At 43.7% G+C, this 20,482-nt stretch overlaps 2 protein-coding genes across 7 annotated transcripts in view; both read left to right on the forward strand.

Annotated features, from left to right (window-relative positions):
- Positions 1-248: 248 nt before the first annotated feature.
- efhd1 (EF-hand domain family, member D1) lies at positions 249-13,981 on the forward strand. Its single transcript, XM_088914309.1, has 4 exons — positions 249-735; positions 8,499-8,646; positions 10,212-10,346; positions 12,108-13,981. Exons 1-4 carry the CDS (start codon positions 443-445, stop codon positions 12,240-12,242), a joined length of 711 nt encoding a protein of 236 aa, XP_088770435.1. The 5' UTR covers positions 249-442; the 3' UTR covers positions 12,243-13,981.
- Positions 13,982-17,542: 3,561 nt separating this feature from the next.
- The window catches only part of gigyf2 (GRB10 interacting GYF protein 2), a 63,293-nt gene continuing 60,353 nt past the window's right edge, over positions 17,543-20,482 (forward strand). For all 6 annotated transcript variants that reach the window (XM_088913223.1, XM_088913225.1, XM_088913224.1 and 3 more), the window contains exon 1: positions 17,543-17,609. The gene's annotated coding sequence lies outside the window, so the exon portion shown is untranslated. The remainder of the gene's footprint in view (positions 17,610-20,482) is intronic.

Here is a 20,482-nt window from a genome sequence, read left to right on the forward strand (position 1 = left end):
AAGATAAGGTCAGCGATGTTGACCTTATAAGGTTTGTTAATCAGGCTAAAGCAAAAGCTCGTTGTAATTAGACTCAGGTGGTCGAGGGTCCGTTTGAACATGGCTGTAAACCGATGCGTTTCGAATGAGTTGTTGTGACTTTCCACTGTACAACAACAACGCGAGTGCAACTGCTAGCTACTAATGTCGTCGGATATTACGAACGTGAAACTCAGACTAGTATTAGGGATGACGAACTTCTTCTCTTCATCAGAGATCGCCGCCAGTAATGCCGGCTCCCCTCCAGGTTGTTGGGGTGTAAGGGGCGTGACGATTTGGGAGCGAGTGGAAGCTGCGCCCCGCGCCGCCCCTCCCGAGTGGACCGGCTGCAGCCAGAGGCTCCGGGATCGCTGCGCGCTGCTGGGAGAGACGGAGACGGCGATCGGCAGCGACTCGGTGTGCAATGGCCTCGCAGGAGCTGGCGACCAAACTGCAGCGCAGGTTAGTCGTGGGGCAACCCGCAGTCACGGGCTGTGGGAGTTTCATGGATAACTCGGTGGGACCCTGGGCTGATGAGCCGCAGGACAAACCTGCGACGACTAATGCCAACTCGGAGCTGAGCGCGAAGCTCACCAGGAGACTAGACATCAACGAGGGCAACACGGAGCCGAAGCAGTCCAAAATATTTAACCCGTACACCGAATTTAAGGAGTTCAGCAGAAAACAGATAAAGGACATGGAGAAAATGTTTAAACGGTGAGTGGTATTTTCATTGTCACTCTTGTTTTTTTACCTCTATCTCTTTTGGAATGAAAGTTTACCATGTACAAAAATCCGGCGATGCTGTCGCGATGTTCCTATGCTTTTGCTACGGCTGTCCTGTCCACTGGCTTGAATTTACCATAGTTTACCACGGTTTGTACCGTGCTCTAGCCATGCTGTTGCTGCGTCTAGTACGCGGTCTTCACCCTGCTTTCACCGTGATTTACCACAGTACCCTTTAATAAGGGTAGCTTAGGTTCCGATTTAAAAGCAAGGTGTGTTCCACTTAAAATTGGTGCACCCAGCCAAAAACAGAAAACTCTTTTCTGGATAGAAACTCGGAAAGACCGTTACATGAATAGATCGGCGTTTCCTGTCATTATGTGTTTGTACTGGAGGTCCTGAGGGTTAGACGCAGCAGTAGTTGCTGTACTATTTTGGATCTGTAGGTTTTTATCATGCTTACCGGATTGTTTCAGTGCACTGCTTTCAAACCCTGAGAGCTTAGCGATTTCGGGTCAGCCCTGACCTCTTTTCAGAAGCGGTTTTTTTTTTAATTGCTCCTTTTGAAGTCTCCTTAATGTCTTTCGCCTAATGAATCGCCGGGCTGCTGGACTAAATTTGCTTTCCAACGGGGGTTTCGCTGACCTCCCCAGTGTCAGACAAAATGTTCCCAGTCTCCGCATCTGAACCATTATCGTGCTAGTTTTCTTTTTCTAGGACAAGGGCTACTTTTTCGAACCCCCCCCGTGACAGGCCCTGTTTCCCCCCTCGGTCTGACAATGGCATCTTTGTACCAGCTAGTGACTAGTGCTGCGAAGAAAGAAGCTGAGCCCGGTGTCCCTTAGCTCTCTTCTGCACTCATTCTGTCCACATTCTCTACTTTCCCTCCCCGTCTCTATCTTCACCTTTTCAGCTTATTCTCCCTCCCGGTTCATGTCTCCACTTTCTCTTTATCGCAATTCAATGACTTCTGGTACAGTCGCTTCATCACAGCTGCAACCCCGAAGGTCCTTTTTACTCGTCTGAGGAAATAGGCAGTGAAAAACAAAATGAATTTATTCTGTTAGACTTGCAGAAGCTGTGGTTTGACTCCCCGTTCATCATTGCTATTCTGCTGTAAGAAACTTTGAAACTCCCAAATTCTGCTCCTATAACAGCTATTAGAAGTATTCACCCCCTTTGGACATTTTCCCATTTTTCTGTGATACGGTATAGAACCACAGTGCATTTACGTGGAAGTTTTCTGGGATTGATTGACAGAAAACACTCTATAGTGTCGAAGTGAAATCAAAATTCTGCACATCCTCCTAAATTAAATATAAATATAAAATATAAAACCCAACAATATGACTTAACCCTGAGTAGGCTGTTGTGCAATAGCTCAAACACAGTGCCACCCCCCTCCCACCTAGAAATGTAAACTACTTGGTATGTAACTACTTTTTATGTATCAGGATTTATATATTCAATAATTTTATATAATTATATGGAATACTTTAGCATGGGTGGTTTGCACAAGTATTGACTCCCTTTACTATGACGCACCTAGATTTGCTCTAGTGTAACCGAATGTCTTTGGAAGTCGCATCATTTGTTAAAAGGAGTCCACTTGTGTGCAGTTAGGGTGTTTCACATGAGATGAATATACCTGTCTGGGAAGTCCCACATTTAGTTAGTACAGCTCCCAGTAAACACTACATCATGAAGACAAAGGAACTTTAAAAGTAAATCTGGGATAGGGTTCTTGAAATGGTATAAGAACATTCCCAAGGCATTGTACTGTATATCCCCAAAAGCACAGTCAAGTCCGTTATAAAGAAATGTTAAAAAACTGTGGAACTGTGAAGAAGAGGTTGTTTCCATGTGAGATGAGCACTAGTCAGGGAGCCCACCAAGAGGCCTGTGATCGCTCTAAAGGAATTACAGTTTTTCATGGCTGAGAGGGCAGAAACTGTGCACATCTCACAAATTTGGGCTTCATGGGCAAGTGACAAAAAGTCACATCAAATCTCGATTACACTTTGCCAGAAGGCACATGGGAGACCAAGTAAAAGATCTTATAGTTGACGAGACCAAAAGTAGCCTTTTTAGCTTCAATGGTAAGCACTCTGTTTGGCGCCAACGTAACAGTGAACAGCATCCTGAGAAGACCATCCCCACTGTGACGCACGCTGGTGGCAGTATCGTGCTAGGAGGAAGCTTTGGGCTTGGAAGACTTGTGAAGATGGAAGGAAAAATTAATGTAGCAAAGTGCAGAGGAATCCTGGAGGAAAACCTGCTGCAATCTGCAAAGAGACATGGGATTTGGGAGAAGATTCATCTTCGGGAGTGACCCAGTCAAAGCCCGGACCTCAATCCAATCAAGAATTTGTGGCAGGAGTTGTAAATTGCTGTTCATCATCAGTTCCCATTATTCAAGAAGACTTATGGCTGTAATTGCTGCCAAAGTGCCTCTACCAAATATTGTCTGAAAGGGGGTGAATACTTATAAAATCCGTTATTATCCGTTGTATGTTTATAATTAATTCACAAGGACCTGTAGAATTATGGTTTCACGTTGACATTAAAGAGTGGTTTCTGTCAAAGCCCCCAGTTAAACACATTATGATTCAATATTGTAACTCAATAATAAAACGTAAAAAAGTCCAAGGTGGTGAATCCTTTTGATAGCCACTGTATTACATTTTACAAATTCTAGGACTAATGACTTCTGTACTCAGAATGAAGTAATGCAACTCCTATCTATATATACTGTATATCACTGCTGTCACATTTTCTGACCAGAGCTCTGACAATCACATGTTTAAGACTTTATTATTTATCAGTTGACCTGGAGCATAAAGTCTCAGATAAAGAGCAGGGAATACAAAGAGAGGTTTCCCACTTAAACAAGTGGATTATAACAAGATGTCAGATTTGCTGCTGTATGGGCCTTGAACAACGCCCCTGCTCGAGAAAAGCAAAAATCACCAAAACAGACACCCTGTTAAATAGGTCACTCATGAGAAGCTATCTGAGCCAGTAGACAGGCTCAGGGGTCAGTGTTTGATTGCCTGTTTTCTTGTGAAATTCAGGTAGCTCTCCAGATCTCTTTACAAAACAGTAAGTAAGTAGTGCTTAGGTACATTCGCTTGCAGACTAGTGTGTTGCACATAGTATCGCTGCCCGAGATTCCTAATCCTGCTGGAGCACACTGGACTTCAGGTGGTGACGCGTGACGCCAAGCAGCCCGGCTTACTTTCTGACTTGCCTCCCAAAGTCTGAAGGATGTCAGCCTCGCGTTGTCACTGGGGCCTGTCAGGAGCTACAGTATCTGCTGTCTCTTCACTGCTGTGCTCCTGGCCCATTCTGGTGACTTTTTACTTGTACCACTGTAACTGTAACACTGCGGAAGCCAAGTGTTTCATACTCTAACAAAAGTAACAAAACTGTTGAAATATGTATTGCAACATCACTTCTTCAGAAATCAAACATTTACTATCCATTCATCAATACAGCTTCTAACGGATTCATCCAGTTCGGGAGCCTACCCTGGCAAGCAATGGACACAAGGCGGGGTACACCCTGGATGGGACGCCAGTCCATTGCAGGGCACTCACAGAAACAAACACACCCAACAGGGCCCGTTTTCCGAAAAAAACAAATAACCTACTAACGGAATTTGAATCCACCCCACACTTTCACATCTTTTCAGGCTGTTTACAATGTCAGTTGTGCAAATGATGATTGTGATCATGTTCTGAGTAAAAATGTATTTCCATTTATTCTTACAAATAAAGAAAAAATATGTACTGTACTGACACATACTGTATATATTATATAAACACATGCACCATACAAAGAAAGGGCCCCCATCAATCTGCTTTTTTTTAGTGTTTAAATTACAATTCCTGGGGAGCAAGCCTGTACTTCCCAGAGGAATCTATATTCCCAATGGGCTTGAACGTGTATTGTTTGCGAACTCTCTCCCAGATCCGTTCTTCCGAAATTGGAATTCTCAAGGGCGGCCCTTCGGGGACCTCACTTCAAAGGCCTGGAATGTCATCACATCAGACATGCCTGCAGAAGTGTGGTAGAAATGGGCCACGTTGGTCTAGCCTTGTTTCCAGAAAAAAGGGCACCCAGTTTTTAAACATGCACAAGACAAAGTGCATTCAAAAATAGGCCATTGAATTCCGAAGACAGCGGTGACGTGTTTGCCTGCTATTCTGGGCTTGCTGTGGGTTTAGCCCTCCGAGAACAATGTGCCTTCTCTGCTGGCGCGTCTGGCTCAGCTGTGGGTGTGGTAGAATGTGCCAGGGGGGCAGAGGGCATGCCCTTGGCAGCTGTGCACCCACCCCACGGTCTTTCCCACTTGTGAACAAGGTCTTTGTGCCACCCAGGTTTCCCAGCCATTTCTGACCTTTGAAGTTTTGACTCCAAAACTGGGTCACTGGCACGTGTCCTCTTAAAGCAAGACTGCGGTTTTCATGGAAAGGCAGTATGTACAAAAATAGCCTGCTTCTCAGATAGGGATTTGCAGGCTCACGTGCAGTATGTGGCAATTTCGAAAGAGAAGAAGTAAAGAAAATGGAGACGAAAGAATTACAAGATAAAGGAGCTATTTGAAATATTTCTTGCAGTGTGTAATCTGTATTTATTTGATGTTTACAGTGAGAGCTTTCCAATGCGTCCAACAAGAAGTCATAGCATCTCGAGACCAGGGCGCTGAGCCCGTGAAGGTCTGTGTCTTGGTGACCTTTGGCCTGGCTGCGTATGCGCAGTAGGGGGACAGTTGCCTGCAGTTGCTGCGGCAGCTGTCAAGCTCTGGACAGGAGCAGAACAAAGCTGCCCCAGTGCTTGGCACTTAGGGGCTGGGTGTTGCCGTTTTGAAAGGGAGGCTTTCTTCCATCCCCTCCACCAGCTGCTCTGAGCTCACTGTCTCCCTCCCCGCCCCACATACACACACCTTCAGCAGCCCTGCCCTCATAGCTGTGTGAAAGGAGCTATTTACACTCGAGCTCCTCAGCATTCCTAATGGCCCTGCTCGGCGTCCCCATGAAGGATCAAATTCCCACAGTCCTCCTGAGCTTATCTGCACATGTCTGTTTTCTTTATCTCCACGTCTGCCTGTCACTTGGGACCTGTGAAAAGTTACAAATGAGAGTAGGCCACTCTTATCATTATTCTTATAGTTTCATGGGATTTGCCAGTTGAGCTGAGCATCTCAGCCAGCCATTTCATGAAACGGAGAGCTGGACAAACAGCTTTCCTTTGATTCTTCACAGTGACGCAGTACAGCTGTGTACATCCTGGGCGTCTTGGATAAGACTAGGCTCATGACAGAGGCTGAAGTACCTGCGGGTACAAACCCGCACTGAACCCCTCCCCTCATTGCAAACTCTGACTGTGGCAAAGAAAAAATAAAACAGGCCCCAATCTGTGATCTCCTTTGTGCTTTGCTTTCTGAAAAGGGATAAAAGTGAGCCAGCACCCCCTTTCTTTATCTCTTTGTTGATTTTTTTTTGACTGTACTTTTTTTGGGGGGGGGGCAGTACTTGGAAGCTTCGCACCTAAACTGTATAATGGGGTGGCCCCCTAAATGTGTTTCCCAAGTGATAGCACCAGCGGTGCCTGCGATAACTGTGGCCCTGTCAGCTAGCGAGTGTTTGGCCTCCTCCAAACCAGCACACAGGTGAATAGGGCCATCACAGTGAAAACATTACGCTCTCCATCATTTAAAGACACTTGGAAGAACTTTGACAGTATGAGACGATCCTTTCTGAATCTAAACTCCGGTTACTCCCACCACAGGACATTGTCAAACTTCCCAAGCCTGAATTCCCCAAATCTATTTTGAAAACACACCTCCCACATTGGCATAAAGCAGGATGTGCATGACGCGAGAGGTGGTCCACTTCGGCTATGTCTAACATTTAACTTGGATTAAATGTGCTCCAGCATTATCACCCATCATCATCTGGCAGATTTGATCAATTACTAAGTGAGTAATAGGGAATTCTTTGGTCTGCAAAAACAGTGAGTTACTTCTTATGACCCACAACACTAGTGGCTGCCAAACACGTCAATGTTCTGGATGTTCAGCAGTGATCTGCCTAGCCATCCCAGAAACCTCCAGCTGGCTATCTGGCCACTAACTCACTCTCCATGCACATTGCTTTTGAAATGCCATGCATACAAAGAAGTGGATTGACATTTCCCTCATTCAGATTGCTGGGGTAAGCACTAGGGTTCGAGGAGACAGTTTCACAGAGCCGAGATGTGAGAAATGCCTCTGACAGTATGCAGGTACGTCTTTGCCATCAATCCAGCATCAGATGAAGGAGGTCCATATGTGAGACTGTGAGGCCCTGTCCTTTTTCACCTTCACCACTCATGACAGGCCAGACACTTAAATTGAAGGTCGTTTCAGTCAGTGAATCTAATCATAACTTCTGATTTTTGCATTTGCTTCCTAGCAGAAATGTGAGTGGGCCTTGAGAGTGTCTCCACCCGTGTGAACACTTGGTACGAGTTTCAGCATTTATAGTGATTTCGCTCATTTAGTGCTGAGGCACCAGAATTGGAAATGCTGCTGCTGTTTGTCATGTAGTATGTTCAGAATGGCTGTCAAAGCACACAGACATGTCAGTCAGTGTTTCCTGCTGTCAGCTCCAGGCATCTTACAGCTTCTACCAGACTTGTCACCACTTGCTCAGGCTTTGCCCTAGAAAATCTGGAAACCTTCTGTCCCACAGTCCTCAGCTTCAGAGCTCCTAAAGTAGCACTAGTTTTCTCTCCTTCTGTGTCTGAGTGAGGAAAACTAGAGATAGTGACCCACAGAACAGTAGGCATACAGACAGAAATAAGTCAACAAGGAAATGTGCATAATGTTTAGTGTCTGGCTGGACTTGTTGTTGATGATATCTTGCTTTTCTTCTGCCCTGGTTAGAAATAGAAACTAAACGGATGCTAATCTGGCCTGTCCTCAGCCATGGTTTTGCATGTGAAACAATGCTTGCTGACATATTTAACCTCCTCTCTCTGGGTGGTGCCATGTTCTGCTTTGCCAAGACTGGGACTGTTTGGGCAGCAGTGTTATTGTTCACCAACACCTCAGGGACAAGCAAGCATTTAGGACCCGGCCTTTGATTAAAGCCAAAAATGTCCTCTGAGTACTGAAACATTTTTTAAAAAAATATTTGTGAACTTGGGTGGCATGGTGATGTAGTGGTTTGCATTGTTAGCCTCACAATGCAGGGACTCTGGGTTCAATTCCAGGCCTGTGTGGAGTTTGTAAGTTCTTGCCGTGTTCACGTGAGTTTCCTCCCACAGTCCTTTGAAATGGTATTTCAGCCACATATGGTCTAATTTCATTGTGCCCTTTATTGGAAAGTACTACCTCCCCGTTCCACCTTGTACTCTGTCTGTTCTTGTCCTCTCTGTTCAGAACCACAAAACTGCAGTCCAGTGATCAAATTTAAATATCCTACCTTGGCATTGTTTTAACACTTAGAGATTTAACATTTTATTTCAAAGCTGAAATAACAATATGTCTGAAATGCAGCTGGTCATTTTCTGTGCTCAAACACCTGTTAACACCTAACTGTTTTGTTCAGAGCTCAGGATAAAGAGAGCCTCTACAGATGAGCCTTTCCTCATCTCAAGGTCCTCTCAGTGACAACACACTATTTTCTCAGTATTGCTCTGGAGTTAGTGTGGATTGCTGGCTGGAAAACCTGCTTTTACATGGGTTGTGTTTCCCTCCTGGTTAGGTATGACTCTGGGAAAGACGGCTTTATTGACCTGATGGAGCTGAAGATGATGATGGAGAAGCTGGGGGCACCTCAGACCCACCTGGGCCTGAAGAGCATGATCAAGGAGGTGGACGAGGACTTTGATGGCAAGCTGAGTTTCCGAGAGGTGAACTGGCACTGTTGTATACGTTTTTTGGAGCTCTGGGCTGGGCAGGAGGTGGAGGGATTAAGGGACAGCAGTTACAGTTCATTTGTTTTCTATTCCTGTCCTAACACAACACAGCACTTGCTTTGTATGGAAGTTATTTTTTCAGGGTTGCTCAAGACATGTGATGCCTGTAGTTAACTATAAGAATATGATAATAAGCCAAAGCAACTTCAGATTAGCTGTCACTGCAGAGTGACTTAAAAAGACTTGATTTCCCATATCCCCCGAAGGATAGGACATGAGGCGATAGATCCACTGTATGTAACACATCCTGAGTCTGTTGCAAGCCCTGGTGTGAACTGGGACCCTCTTAAGACAGTCCTTTTTCTCCAATGGTACACTGAGCCTCCTAGATGCTAGGTGTATCTTCCAGTGTCAGAGTTACTATCCTTATCAGACTTTTAGAAATATGAAGAAAATCAGGACCTCTCACAAAGCTGTAAAGATGTAGCTTCTTGTCTTTGCGCTGTAGATTGTAAAATATTCTTTTAGGATGATATCCTCGCAGTTGGTTCACAGAAATCTGAAATTTCTGTTCTTGTCCAGTTATCTCATGTTCGGCTGTCTGCACTAATCCCTGCCTCCTTGATAAAAATGAGAAGAATTTGTTCTTGGCTGAGTCACAGCCCTCACAGCAGTCTTGTCTAATTGGTCCAATTAAGTCATTCAGAGCACAGCTGAAGCCCATATCGGATGCATGCATCTGAATTGAAATTGAATGGCTCATAGCTGCCAGCCCTGGGTGTATGAGTGCTGTCCTGTGCTCTTCCCAGATTCCAGCAGTATAGTACCAGTACGGAGGCACATTGCTCATGTAAACAGGTGGTCACTGCCTTCACTGCCCTCCCAGTCTCCCAGTCTCCCTCACGTTGACGGGTGACAGCTGCAGCTTAGCAGAAGCACAAAGACTGTTTCCCCACTCTCTACTGGGTAACCCTGGTGCTGCCTCTCCATTTTCTCTCTGTATTCTCTGTCTAGACATCTAATATAATAAAACTGCAGCCTGCTATTGTTTGAATGCCATATTTCTCAAGCATAACCCTAATCTTTTTTGTATTGCTAGACATATATTGCTATCAACCCCACCCCAGCACACACACCGTCTACCCAAATGATTTCAGAACGTTAGTGATGTGACTTAGAGGTGCTCCAGGGCCCGTTTCTGGATCTGTCCCCGCAGGACACCTTCTTGATCAGAAGTGGTGATGGATAACGAAGACAAACTCATGTGACTGAACCAGAGACTTCAGAACCAGTTCCCGGAGGGCTGTCATTTTAGTTCCAAAAGCATTCACCATCTCCAATCTGTTGGCATTACTGGTATTTAATAAACTGGGCAAAACGTGACTTAAACCGAGTGCCTCTCTCAGCTCCTCAGACGTGGAAGGCTCTGATGGCGCTCCTGAGGTTAAACCAGTCCAGAGGTTGATTGTGCTAGTCCGGTAGCTGAGGTGCGAGTGAAACGCCAGGCCAGTCCTCTGTATGTTTGTCACAGGCCGGTGCTGGCGCTTCTGTCTCCGCAGTTCCTCCTGATCTTCCAGAAGGCTGCGGCGGGGGAGCTGCAGGAGGAGAGCGGCCTGCTGGCGCTGGCGAGGCTCTCCGAGATCGACGTCTCGGCGGAGGGCGTGCTGGGAGCGCGCGACTTCTTCGAAGCCAAGGTACCAGAGGGCAAGAAACCCCCTGTCCGGGGGGTCCCGGGGTGCTGTGAGGCAGCAGTGCTAACCACCCCCTGTCTACTTTAATCATGGTCAAAACCAAAAGACCACCTAGTGTGAAACCCTGTGTGAAGTATTGATATGATACTCTGACAAAGATACTCAGTACTTACTAATGTGTTCTTTAAAGTCTCTTAATTTGACTCGAGGCAACATCTGAAGGACAGTGTTTCAATCTAAAGAAGGTCTTTCTGAAACTGAAATAATGATCTGCAGATGCTGGCTTTGGGCTTAAGCCAGAAAGGTGGAGTGATTTGGTCTCGTTTTCTCCTACATAACAAACCCAGCAGCCTTGCAGGTTAGTTTAGGGAAGGGAAGGTTTATCTGGAAATCACTGATCCAATGGTGAGTTTCGCCTTTTGTGGGTTTTGGGGATTTATTCCTTGTGCAACAAAGGACAAAGCCAGTGTTAACTATTTATTACAATTTTGAAATGGGGTTAGTAATACATTTACTGAATTCAGCTTTGAATTTTACTGTGGTGGCCTGTGCAGAATTCTACTACTGTTCATTGAAATCTGTCATAACTTAAAAAATACAGTAAAAAAAGTTTTTTTTTAATTCAGGGCGGCATTGCCCTCTAGTGGTAGAAAACAGAGCTGGCGCACGGAAATCTAAACTAACGGTCACTTCGTTTTGGTCTCGTTTTATCAAGACCTGTATGAAATAAAATTGTTTGGTTTTATCTGTTTTATTTTCAAATTCGAAATCTTGTCCGTTTTTAAAACCTTATGCTGACATTTTTATCCAGGAAGATAGAACTCGGTCCAAATTATGGCGACACGGTGCTGATTTTGTTTTTCTAAATTTATGTTCTAATTTTGTTTTTAATAGTCTGAGCATGTACACAGAAAACAAGTCAATGATAGTTACTATAATTTAGATGTCAAAACAATAGCCACGGATACTTTTATGCACAATTTCTTGGTCTAATCCCGGTCAGTTTTAGGGATATGATTGATTATATAGAAATATAGCTTATAAATGTTAAAATGGTGGCCGTTTTAGCACCTCAGCTAATACGGGCTTTTTAAGGGGCTACACAATACCAGATTGAGCGTGGTCTATGTCATCAGTCAATCTGATGAGCTCCTTTGCAATTGGAGGAGGGTGTCGAGTTGGCTATGATATCCTTGTTGCTCCACTCTTCTGATCACTTTACACAAAGGATAGTGGGAGAATGAAACAAGCTACCCAGCCATGTTGCTGAAGTCAATACATTGATTTCTTTCAAGAAAGCTGAAGGAGATCCTCTGGTCAGTTAGCTAGATCACAAAGGCTAGGTGGGCTGAATGGCAGCTAAGACAGCGGGTGTTGGAGAACTCAGTGGGCAGGGGTTCTCACTGCCCTGCGTCAGTTCAAAAGGTCGAGAACAGCAGGAAGAGTGCACTGATAACAGTGCGGGAAGGAAAAATAAAAAATAATTTCTGTTCCATGTTGAATTAATTAAAAAAGTACTTTGCAGAGGTGCTGATAGTGACTCTGCGAACATCCGTAACGATGAGACTGGGCGGCTTGTTCCATACTCGTTCTAAATGCAGAATAAGTTTCCACCAGTGCCCCTCTGGTTGGTGTTTCACAGCTTGTATTTTCTCTAGTAATCCCTTAAATAAGTAACTTGGAACCGCAATGGTTTGCTCTTTAAACGGAACTTGCCCGGGCGCAGACAGGAAGGCCAACGTTGTGCGGTGCTTTCCTGTCCAGGTGCAGGCTCTAGCAGCCGGCAGCAGGTTCGAAGCCGAGCTCCGGGAGGAGAAGGAGGAGAAGAGGCGACAGGAGGCGGAGAAGAAGCAGCGCCGCGCCGCCTTCAGAGAGCTGCAGTCCGCCTTCAGCCCCTGAGCCCCGGCCCCCCGGGTCTCCCCGGCCCCGAAGCGTCAGACGGGTGGAGCAGCTCGCGCGTGGTCGTTCTCGGGGCTGCCTTGAGAGGAGAAGCCACTTCCACTCTGAAAGACACCCCCTAGCTGCGGTGCCGCACACGCTGAGCTTGAGAGTAAAGAAACCCCTCTCTGCTTTTAAAGACTGAATACACCGTTAACGTGGATGTGAGAAATTCCTTTTTTTCCCCTGTCTTCTTCTAAATATTTAGGTGAGCATGGTGAATTAGTATAAACCAAAACTGTTATTTCAGGGGTTCTTTATTCCCAAAATGGATGTAAAACTGTCATACGGGTGACCTGAGACTCCAGTACTTAGAGTAGTATTTTAAAAGCTTCACTGAACAAACTCGTGACAACATTAACTTATGGGAATAAGGTAAAATCTTTTATACGTTAGCACAGTGTAAGCAAGGAAATGATCGCTTAAAATCTTTTTCTTAACATTACATAAAGCAGACTTTGTAGTTGTGAAAATACTGGTTAGTTGTAGCCTAATCTAGTCTGATGTTTTATTCCTTTATATTTATCAGACTAACACTGATGGTGAGACATTCAGTCATGGTTATAAAAAAGGGACCGATCTCTAAAGCAGAGGAGTAGTGTTCTGGCATTGAGCCCTCGTGATTCTAGCAGTGCTCGGCTCACATGCTATATCTGAACTAAAAATATGCAAAATCTGGGGGATAAAATGTTTTAGTAAAAAGTTCAAGCTGATTAAGTATTGGCTATGTACATTTTCTTGTCAGACCAGTAGCATGGTAAGTTGCTGGAGATATTTGGGGAAGTCTGGGTTAGTGAAGGGGAGTTGTCAGTGTGGGTGTGCTCATGGTCAGGCTACTGTCAAGGTTTAATTTTTCTCCCGTAGCTTGTGGGTAAATGAACGGGTTTTGCTTAAACCAGTGGAGAGTAAATGATCCTCAACTTTTCATCAAGCTGCCTTTCTGCTTCTGGTTCGAACTGACGTATCCAGCTGACCATGAGTGACCATGTCTCTCTTCTATAAAATCAACAGGATGTAATACATCCGCTGACTTTTAAAACATGGGTTTCTACTCATCTCTGTTGTACATTATTTCAAGGAAATCCTTTTGGAATTCTCCTGTGTAAAGACAGCCATCCCAAAGCTCTATAAAATAAACTGTATAAATGAAATGATATTTAAAAATGGGGAAAATGACGTACGTTGCTCCAAAAAGATGTTTGTTCAGCTTGAACAGACTAAACCTCCAACTAAAAAAAATCCATCTGCCCTTATTTTAAAAAAATGAATTGTCATGACACTGTTTAAAAGGAAAATTTGGAAACCTCTGAATCTTACAGAAATGTTTGAAAGTAACTGTTACAAACGCAAAACGTCTTGCACAGCCCTAGTTAACAATCCAGTGTTTGTGGGCTAAAGTGTAGATTGTCTTATCTGAGAGACCAGATGGGTCTTTTAACACTTGTCTTCTTCAGTTTTCTTTGCTGTTTTGGAGGATGTGATCCCAGCTGAGGACTTAATATTAAGAATATTTTAAGCTTTTATTATAGTAGATGTAATATTTATGATATTGTAATGTTTGACTCAATAATCACACTGGGTGTTTCTCATGTTTAATTAATGACCAAGAAGTACTTATTTTTTAATGTTTGTGTAATAAAACTGAAAAAAATAAATTAGACAATTGTATTTTTCTGAAATAAATGGAAATTTAGTTCTAACTGTCTTCTGTATCCTTTTTACCTGGTCACATTACAGCTCCTTACTCTTTGCAAAAACACTATGTAGAAAGATTGAGACTCTGCAGTGTTGGTAAAGCTTAATTCAACTGCACTTCCCACAGTCTGAACAGTCACATCCCAACCCTACTTGCAGCTGAATGCTGGGGAAAAATAGATTGTTTTCCTGCTGTCTTGCTACTTCCAGAGGTTTTCTTCGATAGAACAGAAATCATAACTAGTGTGTGGTGCCTCTCAGGGCTTCAGAGCTTTGGGCCGGGCAGAAACTCGTATAAAGTAGCCCATGCAATGCCAACTGAAATGAACAAATAAATGAGGAGTTTCAACACTGGACCCTTAACAGAAATAATTGTAGATAACTCCCAGTTATCTACATTATTTCAGATGTGAATAGAGAGCATTTGACTTTTAAAAAATTGCATTCACACATGAAACCCGCTGCCTGAGGCAGACAGACTAACACAGGAAAGGACTTGATGGAGAATTTTTCTTCTGTTTTTGAATTCTGCTCACCATGAAATGCCCAGGTTAAAGTACAAGTTATGCAGAGCACAGGGTTACAAAAAAGAACAGGCCGTTTAGCCCATCTAGTCCTTTTAGTGGTTAGTAACAAAGTGTCTCAGGATCTCATCCAACCAGTACTTGAAATAAGACAAAGCTGCTTCAGCTTCAATTACATGACTGGGTAGCTTGTTCCAGATTCCTTCAACCCTTTGTGTAAAGAAATGCCTCCTTTTAGGTAGTTTTCACTTTCAACCTGTGGTTTGTGTTTTCCTATTTATACTGAAGACATTCATTTGCTAGACTTTGTCACTTAGCATGACATTCCTCTAAGACCTTCACAATAACTGGTTCCTCTTCTCTGGACTGATACCTTAACAGAAATACCATAATGACCCTAGTGACTAATATTCAGTAATATTTCAGAGGTAAATGTAGGTACAGTTAGTTACAGCATACAGTATATTCCTACAGGAGTTCAAATCAGAGCTACTGTATATTATTATGGTAAGCTCCATTAACCTCTGTGAGGTTATACCCTTTTTAAATCAGATTGTTTTTTTTTTTTGCTTTGGGTTATTCATTTAAAAGAATTATCATTAGGGCTCTGAAGGTGTGTTAACTATTGTGGTCAGAGCACACAGCCCGATACAGCATGAACTCTTTGATCAGCAAATGGAATATCCTTTCCAGTGGCTGCCCTCTGAAGGACATGTTCCTTCACGCTGAGTCATGGAAGGGGACCTACAGGTACCTAATTCTAGTTCAAGGGATTATTGGGATAGTCTGAAGTGCAGAAATATCAACAACCTCATCTGATGACTTATTTGAGCTTTTGTTCAGTTGTGTTCTGGATCTGGGGCAAGATCAGTGTTGTTTTCTGAGGGAGAGCTCAAGATTACACAGCCGGGGGTCGGGGTCAGTGATGGAGCAGCTCCTTGTGATTTCCGGGGTTCCAGAATTCAAGAACGTGCACAGAGGTACTGCATAAAGACACACGTCACTCTACTGAGTGACTCTGAAAGGAAGGTGAAAATATTATTGCAAAGGCCCAACAAAAACATTTCAGGAAAGAGATATGCTGCGCGCATCGTGTCTGTACACTATCTGTGGGTATTCAAATATTTGAGAAATGTCTTTCATCCATCCTTCTTATAAATGCTTTATCCAATTCAGAGTCACGGGGGAGCCAGAGTCCAGCCCAGCAAGCAACGGGCACGAGGCAAGATACCCCCTGTACGGGAAGCCAGTCCATTGCAGGGAACACACAGACACAAACATACACACACTCACACCTAGGCCAGTTTTCCCAGAAGGCAATTAACCTCCAGTACCTGTGAGAGAAAACTGGAGCACTTGGTGAAAACCCATGCCAACACAGGGAAAACATACCAACTCCACACAGATAGCACCCCAGGTCTGAAATTAAAAGCAGGGCTCCATGCAGCGCTGCAAAGCCGCAATGCCAACCACTGTGCCACCACATCGAACACCTTTCAAGCATAGGAAATTGAAAAATGTTTATGCCCACGAAGCCCGGAACCTCTTTTCAACTTCTCTACTCTCATCTCTGCCAAGTCTGCAATTTGGCCCGTCTAAAAACAATTGATTTTCAGTGTTTGCTGTGAAACATTTTTTAAACAAGGCATCGTGTTTTAAATAACAGCCTGTAACATTGTCAGGTTTTATGACACCTCTTCAAGCAATCCCTTATAATAATCAACTTATTGCATTGGAGTTTGAAGGTGATTATTAATATTGCTGTTCTCCTTAATTATATCATGTGAATTTCAGATTAAAACGTCCACTGGCAGAACAGTGAGCGCTGATCTATTAAATTATTTAATACATGATTAAGATGAGCAGGATAGCGTTCCCTTTGTTTCCCCCCACCCAAAACTAAATCCTACTTTAAATAAGGCAACTGAATAAAATAATAACCAAATAATAAGACAATATTGATTTCCTTCTGATGGTTAACTCTCTCACAAAATAATTTGGATGAGTCTGGTCTGAGCTAAAAACTTTGACAACACACTTGGTCTGGATGACAATTTTATCCAATGTGATTTGTGCTGTAAGTATACACACAGTTAAGTGTATAAACACTAAGAAGCACTATATCCAATCGTCTGAGAAAAAAACAACAAATAAGAAATGTTTGTAGTATAATATGCAGTCACCATATTGTAGACCAAAAGGAGCCTGAGTAAAGATCTGTTTTGGATGTCTAGACGTAGCTCTGGTGACAATAGTTTAAAAAGCAGAGAGTCAGATCACATGATCTACATTTTGAGCAATGGGCTCAGAGGAGACACCGTAAGGATAATGATAGTGCAGTCCTGACGTTTGTGGATAGCTGATTCTGCCAAGAGAGGGGATTATGAGGCCAATATGAGAATAACCACAAAGTTCAGGAGCCCAAAATTGTAAGGTCTCTTCTAATCCACTCAGAGCCAAAGAATATTGATTTATTCATTGTGAATTTGTAAAAAAAAAATTGGTTGTAGGCCAGATCTCTCCCATTCTCACAAGAAACGAGAGATGGTTCCACTCCAAACTGGCACTTTTTAAAACAATCCAAGCATGATTTGATAACATGATGTTGGAAAATGGCACTAAGACAATGGTCTTGAGTTTAATGTCAAACACTTTCTGATTCAGGTATTTCATAATAATGAAATAAATAAGGCAACAAACTTTTCTGTAACATTTTCAACTAAGATAACTTTGGGAGAAATCCAACGTACACAGTTACCAAAAGTGAAAATTTAAAACACCATTATAAATACTGAAACTTCATGAATACGAGTGAATTAGGAACCTTAATTTTTATATAAACATTTACTTTCACACGAACATGCAGCCTATAAAAAGCATTTTTTTGGTCTGTAGTACAGCAGTGCACTAAAAGTGATGAAATCCTATGGTCTCCTTGAGACGTGGTAATTGAACATAGCGAAAGAGCGTCTATGGTTGATAATCCCAAACCATCCGGGTCCCTCGTGGGTTATATGTGATCATGTGACCTGAACTCAGCCATCTTGTTGTGGAAACGAAAGGAGACAGAGAGCTCGCATAGATACCCTGCACTGTTAGTAAAGCAGAGGTAAGACAGCGCGGTGGAAATTGTAGCTGTTGTTATGAAATAAACCTAGACGATTAAAATGAACATGTCTTTATCGTCTTGATCCCTGTCCCCAGTTGATCGGAAGCAATTTGCTCCGGTTTCGGGACCCGCATGGTTGAGTGGCCGTGTATCTGCGGGCTCGAGTGTGGTAGGGGTGCCGTGTCGGGGCTAACTTCAGGCGCCCTGGAACGGCAGGAAAACGGGGTGTGGCGGCAGGCTGCTAGGCCGCACGGAGGGTTCAGGAGAGGGATAGCGAGGGGAGGGGGTCGGTTAGGGATTAACTGGTGTGTCAGTGTACTTTCGTACAGTTGGGGACTATCTGTTTGTCTCGTTTCGAAGTGTCTTTTGCTCGTGGTATTTTGTGGTCGATGAAGGTGGTCGGACTGGTGCTGTTTGTGAGGCTGGGGGAGGGAAGTCCTAACGAAAAAGTTGTGACAGTTTGCCCACAGAGCACACAATGCCTCCACGAATTCCAGTAGCCGCTCTGGATTCTGCAGTGACAAGACAGTTTGAAACTGCAGTTTGCACTGGAGCGCTTTTCCAGGTGGCCTACCGGGGCACCCCGACGCCTGAGCTGGAAACTTTAAAATACCCCATTTTATTCGTACCCACTCTTCTCGATTCGCTTCTTTATTAAACAGCTCGTCCTTTAGGCTTTCATCCTCTGGTGCATTATGGTGATGTCGAATGGGGTTCGAGGGATGACTCCCGTTTACATACAGTGTAGAAATAAATGCTGTGTTTTTAAATACTTTTTTCTTCTTACGCGAGTGAGAATCTCGGATTTTTCTGAACGCAGCACAAGTTTCCCATGCGGATATTTTCGCGAGGCTTTCTGTCAGCCGTGCCCTGATGTACGTGGACCCTGTAAAAGTATTTGGTAGTTTTGTCTCTTCTGAACTTTACCGGGAAGCTGATTTTTACCAACTAGCGTTTAACTCTGTAGGCATCGCCTCGCTTTGAGCAAATCTTTTTGAGTTTTTGAATTCAGATTTATATTGAGACTTTCAAATCGTTGACTGTTAAAATTTTAAAGTAGATTTAAAAACCGACAGCTGGTGACTCATCATTCATGTTTTTCATACAGAAAGGTGAAGCAATAATAGGGTTACAACTTGTTTGTTCCATGAGGTCATTTACAGCCACGCATCTCAACCGCGTGGGCTCTCAAAGACCTGCATTAGGTTATTTAACTGCCAGGACAGGACTGTCAGATATACTGAAAGAACATGTGTTTACTGAGTGGGTTTACAGAGCATTAGAGAATTATGGCAGAGTGCTGTACTTTGTGGTGCTCTCTGTCTCATGCAAGGTGGAGATAATGTGTGAATGTGCTTAGCAGTCCAGGTCTGTGGGGTTCCCAGTATAGAATCTGTATCTGAGGGTTTAAGCCAAGGACTGTGTTGAGGACAGCTCACCTGTGCTTATTGGGGGCAGGTGAAGTCTGGGGACTGGCAGGGGCCCGGCTGGGAGGGGAAGCCTTTGACCTTTTTCATATTTGCATTGCTGGGAACGTGTGAGCTGAAGCTTGGACATCATCTTCTGTTAAAATTCAGGCACGTTGGGCAGGCAAACATTGGCACGGGCAGGCAGGCATTCCTTCTAGAGAAACCGTATCGAGTTATAGTTTTACCTTGCAGAAGCGTCCCATTACTGTCTGGGACTGCCCAGCAGATTCTGTGCCAAGAATGGACTGTGATCCTCTATATCAAGGCTGCTGAGTGTGTAGGTACATTTCTGCCTTGATAAAGGAGAGGAGCTGCACCACAGAGTATTCTCATTAATGTATATACATATGCAACATCTGTCTCTTTTGTAACTGTTTATATATGTATACACACTTAAAACACTTAAGCCGTTGTACCTCTTTATAGCCTGATCTTGTCAGATCTCAGAAGGCAGAGTGGTCAGTAGAGATCCTTATGGGAATCCATGTTGCTGCTGGTGGTGTCAGTGGGCCAGTAGGTGGCACTTTTTTCTTTGAACCAGTGTTTTGCAAAACATCGTCCCAGGGCATGCCAGTCTCCTGACAGTCCTACACCTCCCCCTTATCTGCTGTGTATTGGGGCTTCTGGAGCAGAGGGGCTTCAATGTGTCACCAACGTGGCGGACAAAAGGACCCGTTTCATTTATATATATAAAGCAATTTGGGATCCTTTATGATCAAAAGTGCTATATCAATGCAATTGTTTTGTCTCATATCATTCTGGAGCATATTTTGTGGGGATTTAGAAAGACATGTATGTGCAAAAACATCAGAATCATAAAAAGGTGCTTCTCTATTAATAGGTGACTCTGTTTCTGTCAAGGCAGAGGGCAAGGCTGTTTGTCTCTCAGGTGTCATTAAATCAATGAATGACACCCTTAACAAATATTCTTTTCTTTGAGTTTGACTGACAGGGCATGTGATTGGACCGAACTTATTGAGTGTCACCGGTTACAGGGGCTCAAAAGAGTCCTGTATTATTTTTCATCACTACTTCGCCGAGGCGGGCATGAGAAATTTGTGCACCTGCTTGCCCTTCCTTGCATGTGGGTTCAAATTCTGATTTCTTAAGTTTAGGAACCTTATGGTGAACACGCCTGAGTCCCTACGTGTGATTAGTCTATATAGAATATGTTCTGGAAGTTTATCAAATGAAACCTGTATTTATCTCAAAGACTAAGAACTTATTTTTTTTTCAGTGGGCAGTCCGCCCACTCTTCGGTAATTGCATTAGTTAGGCAGACTGCCCACAGTTTGTCCACAGTGAACAATTGGGACCAGTGTTGTGTTCCTGTACACTGTGTGTGTTCTTGGAGGTCCTTCCAGAAATCTAAAAAGGACGTGTTTTCAAAAAGTTGCTGATTTA

The sequence above is a fragment of the Atractosteus spatula genome, chromosome 4, assembly GCF_055471065.1.
Source record: "Atractosteus spatula isolate fAtrSpa1 chromosome 4, fAtrSpa1.hap1, whole genome shotgun sequence".
In the NCBI taxonomy this organism is placed as follows: Eukaryota; Metazoa; Chordata; class Actinopteri; order Semionotiformes; family Lepisosteidae; genus Atractosteus; species Atractosteus spatula.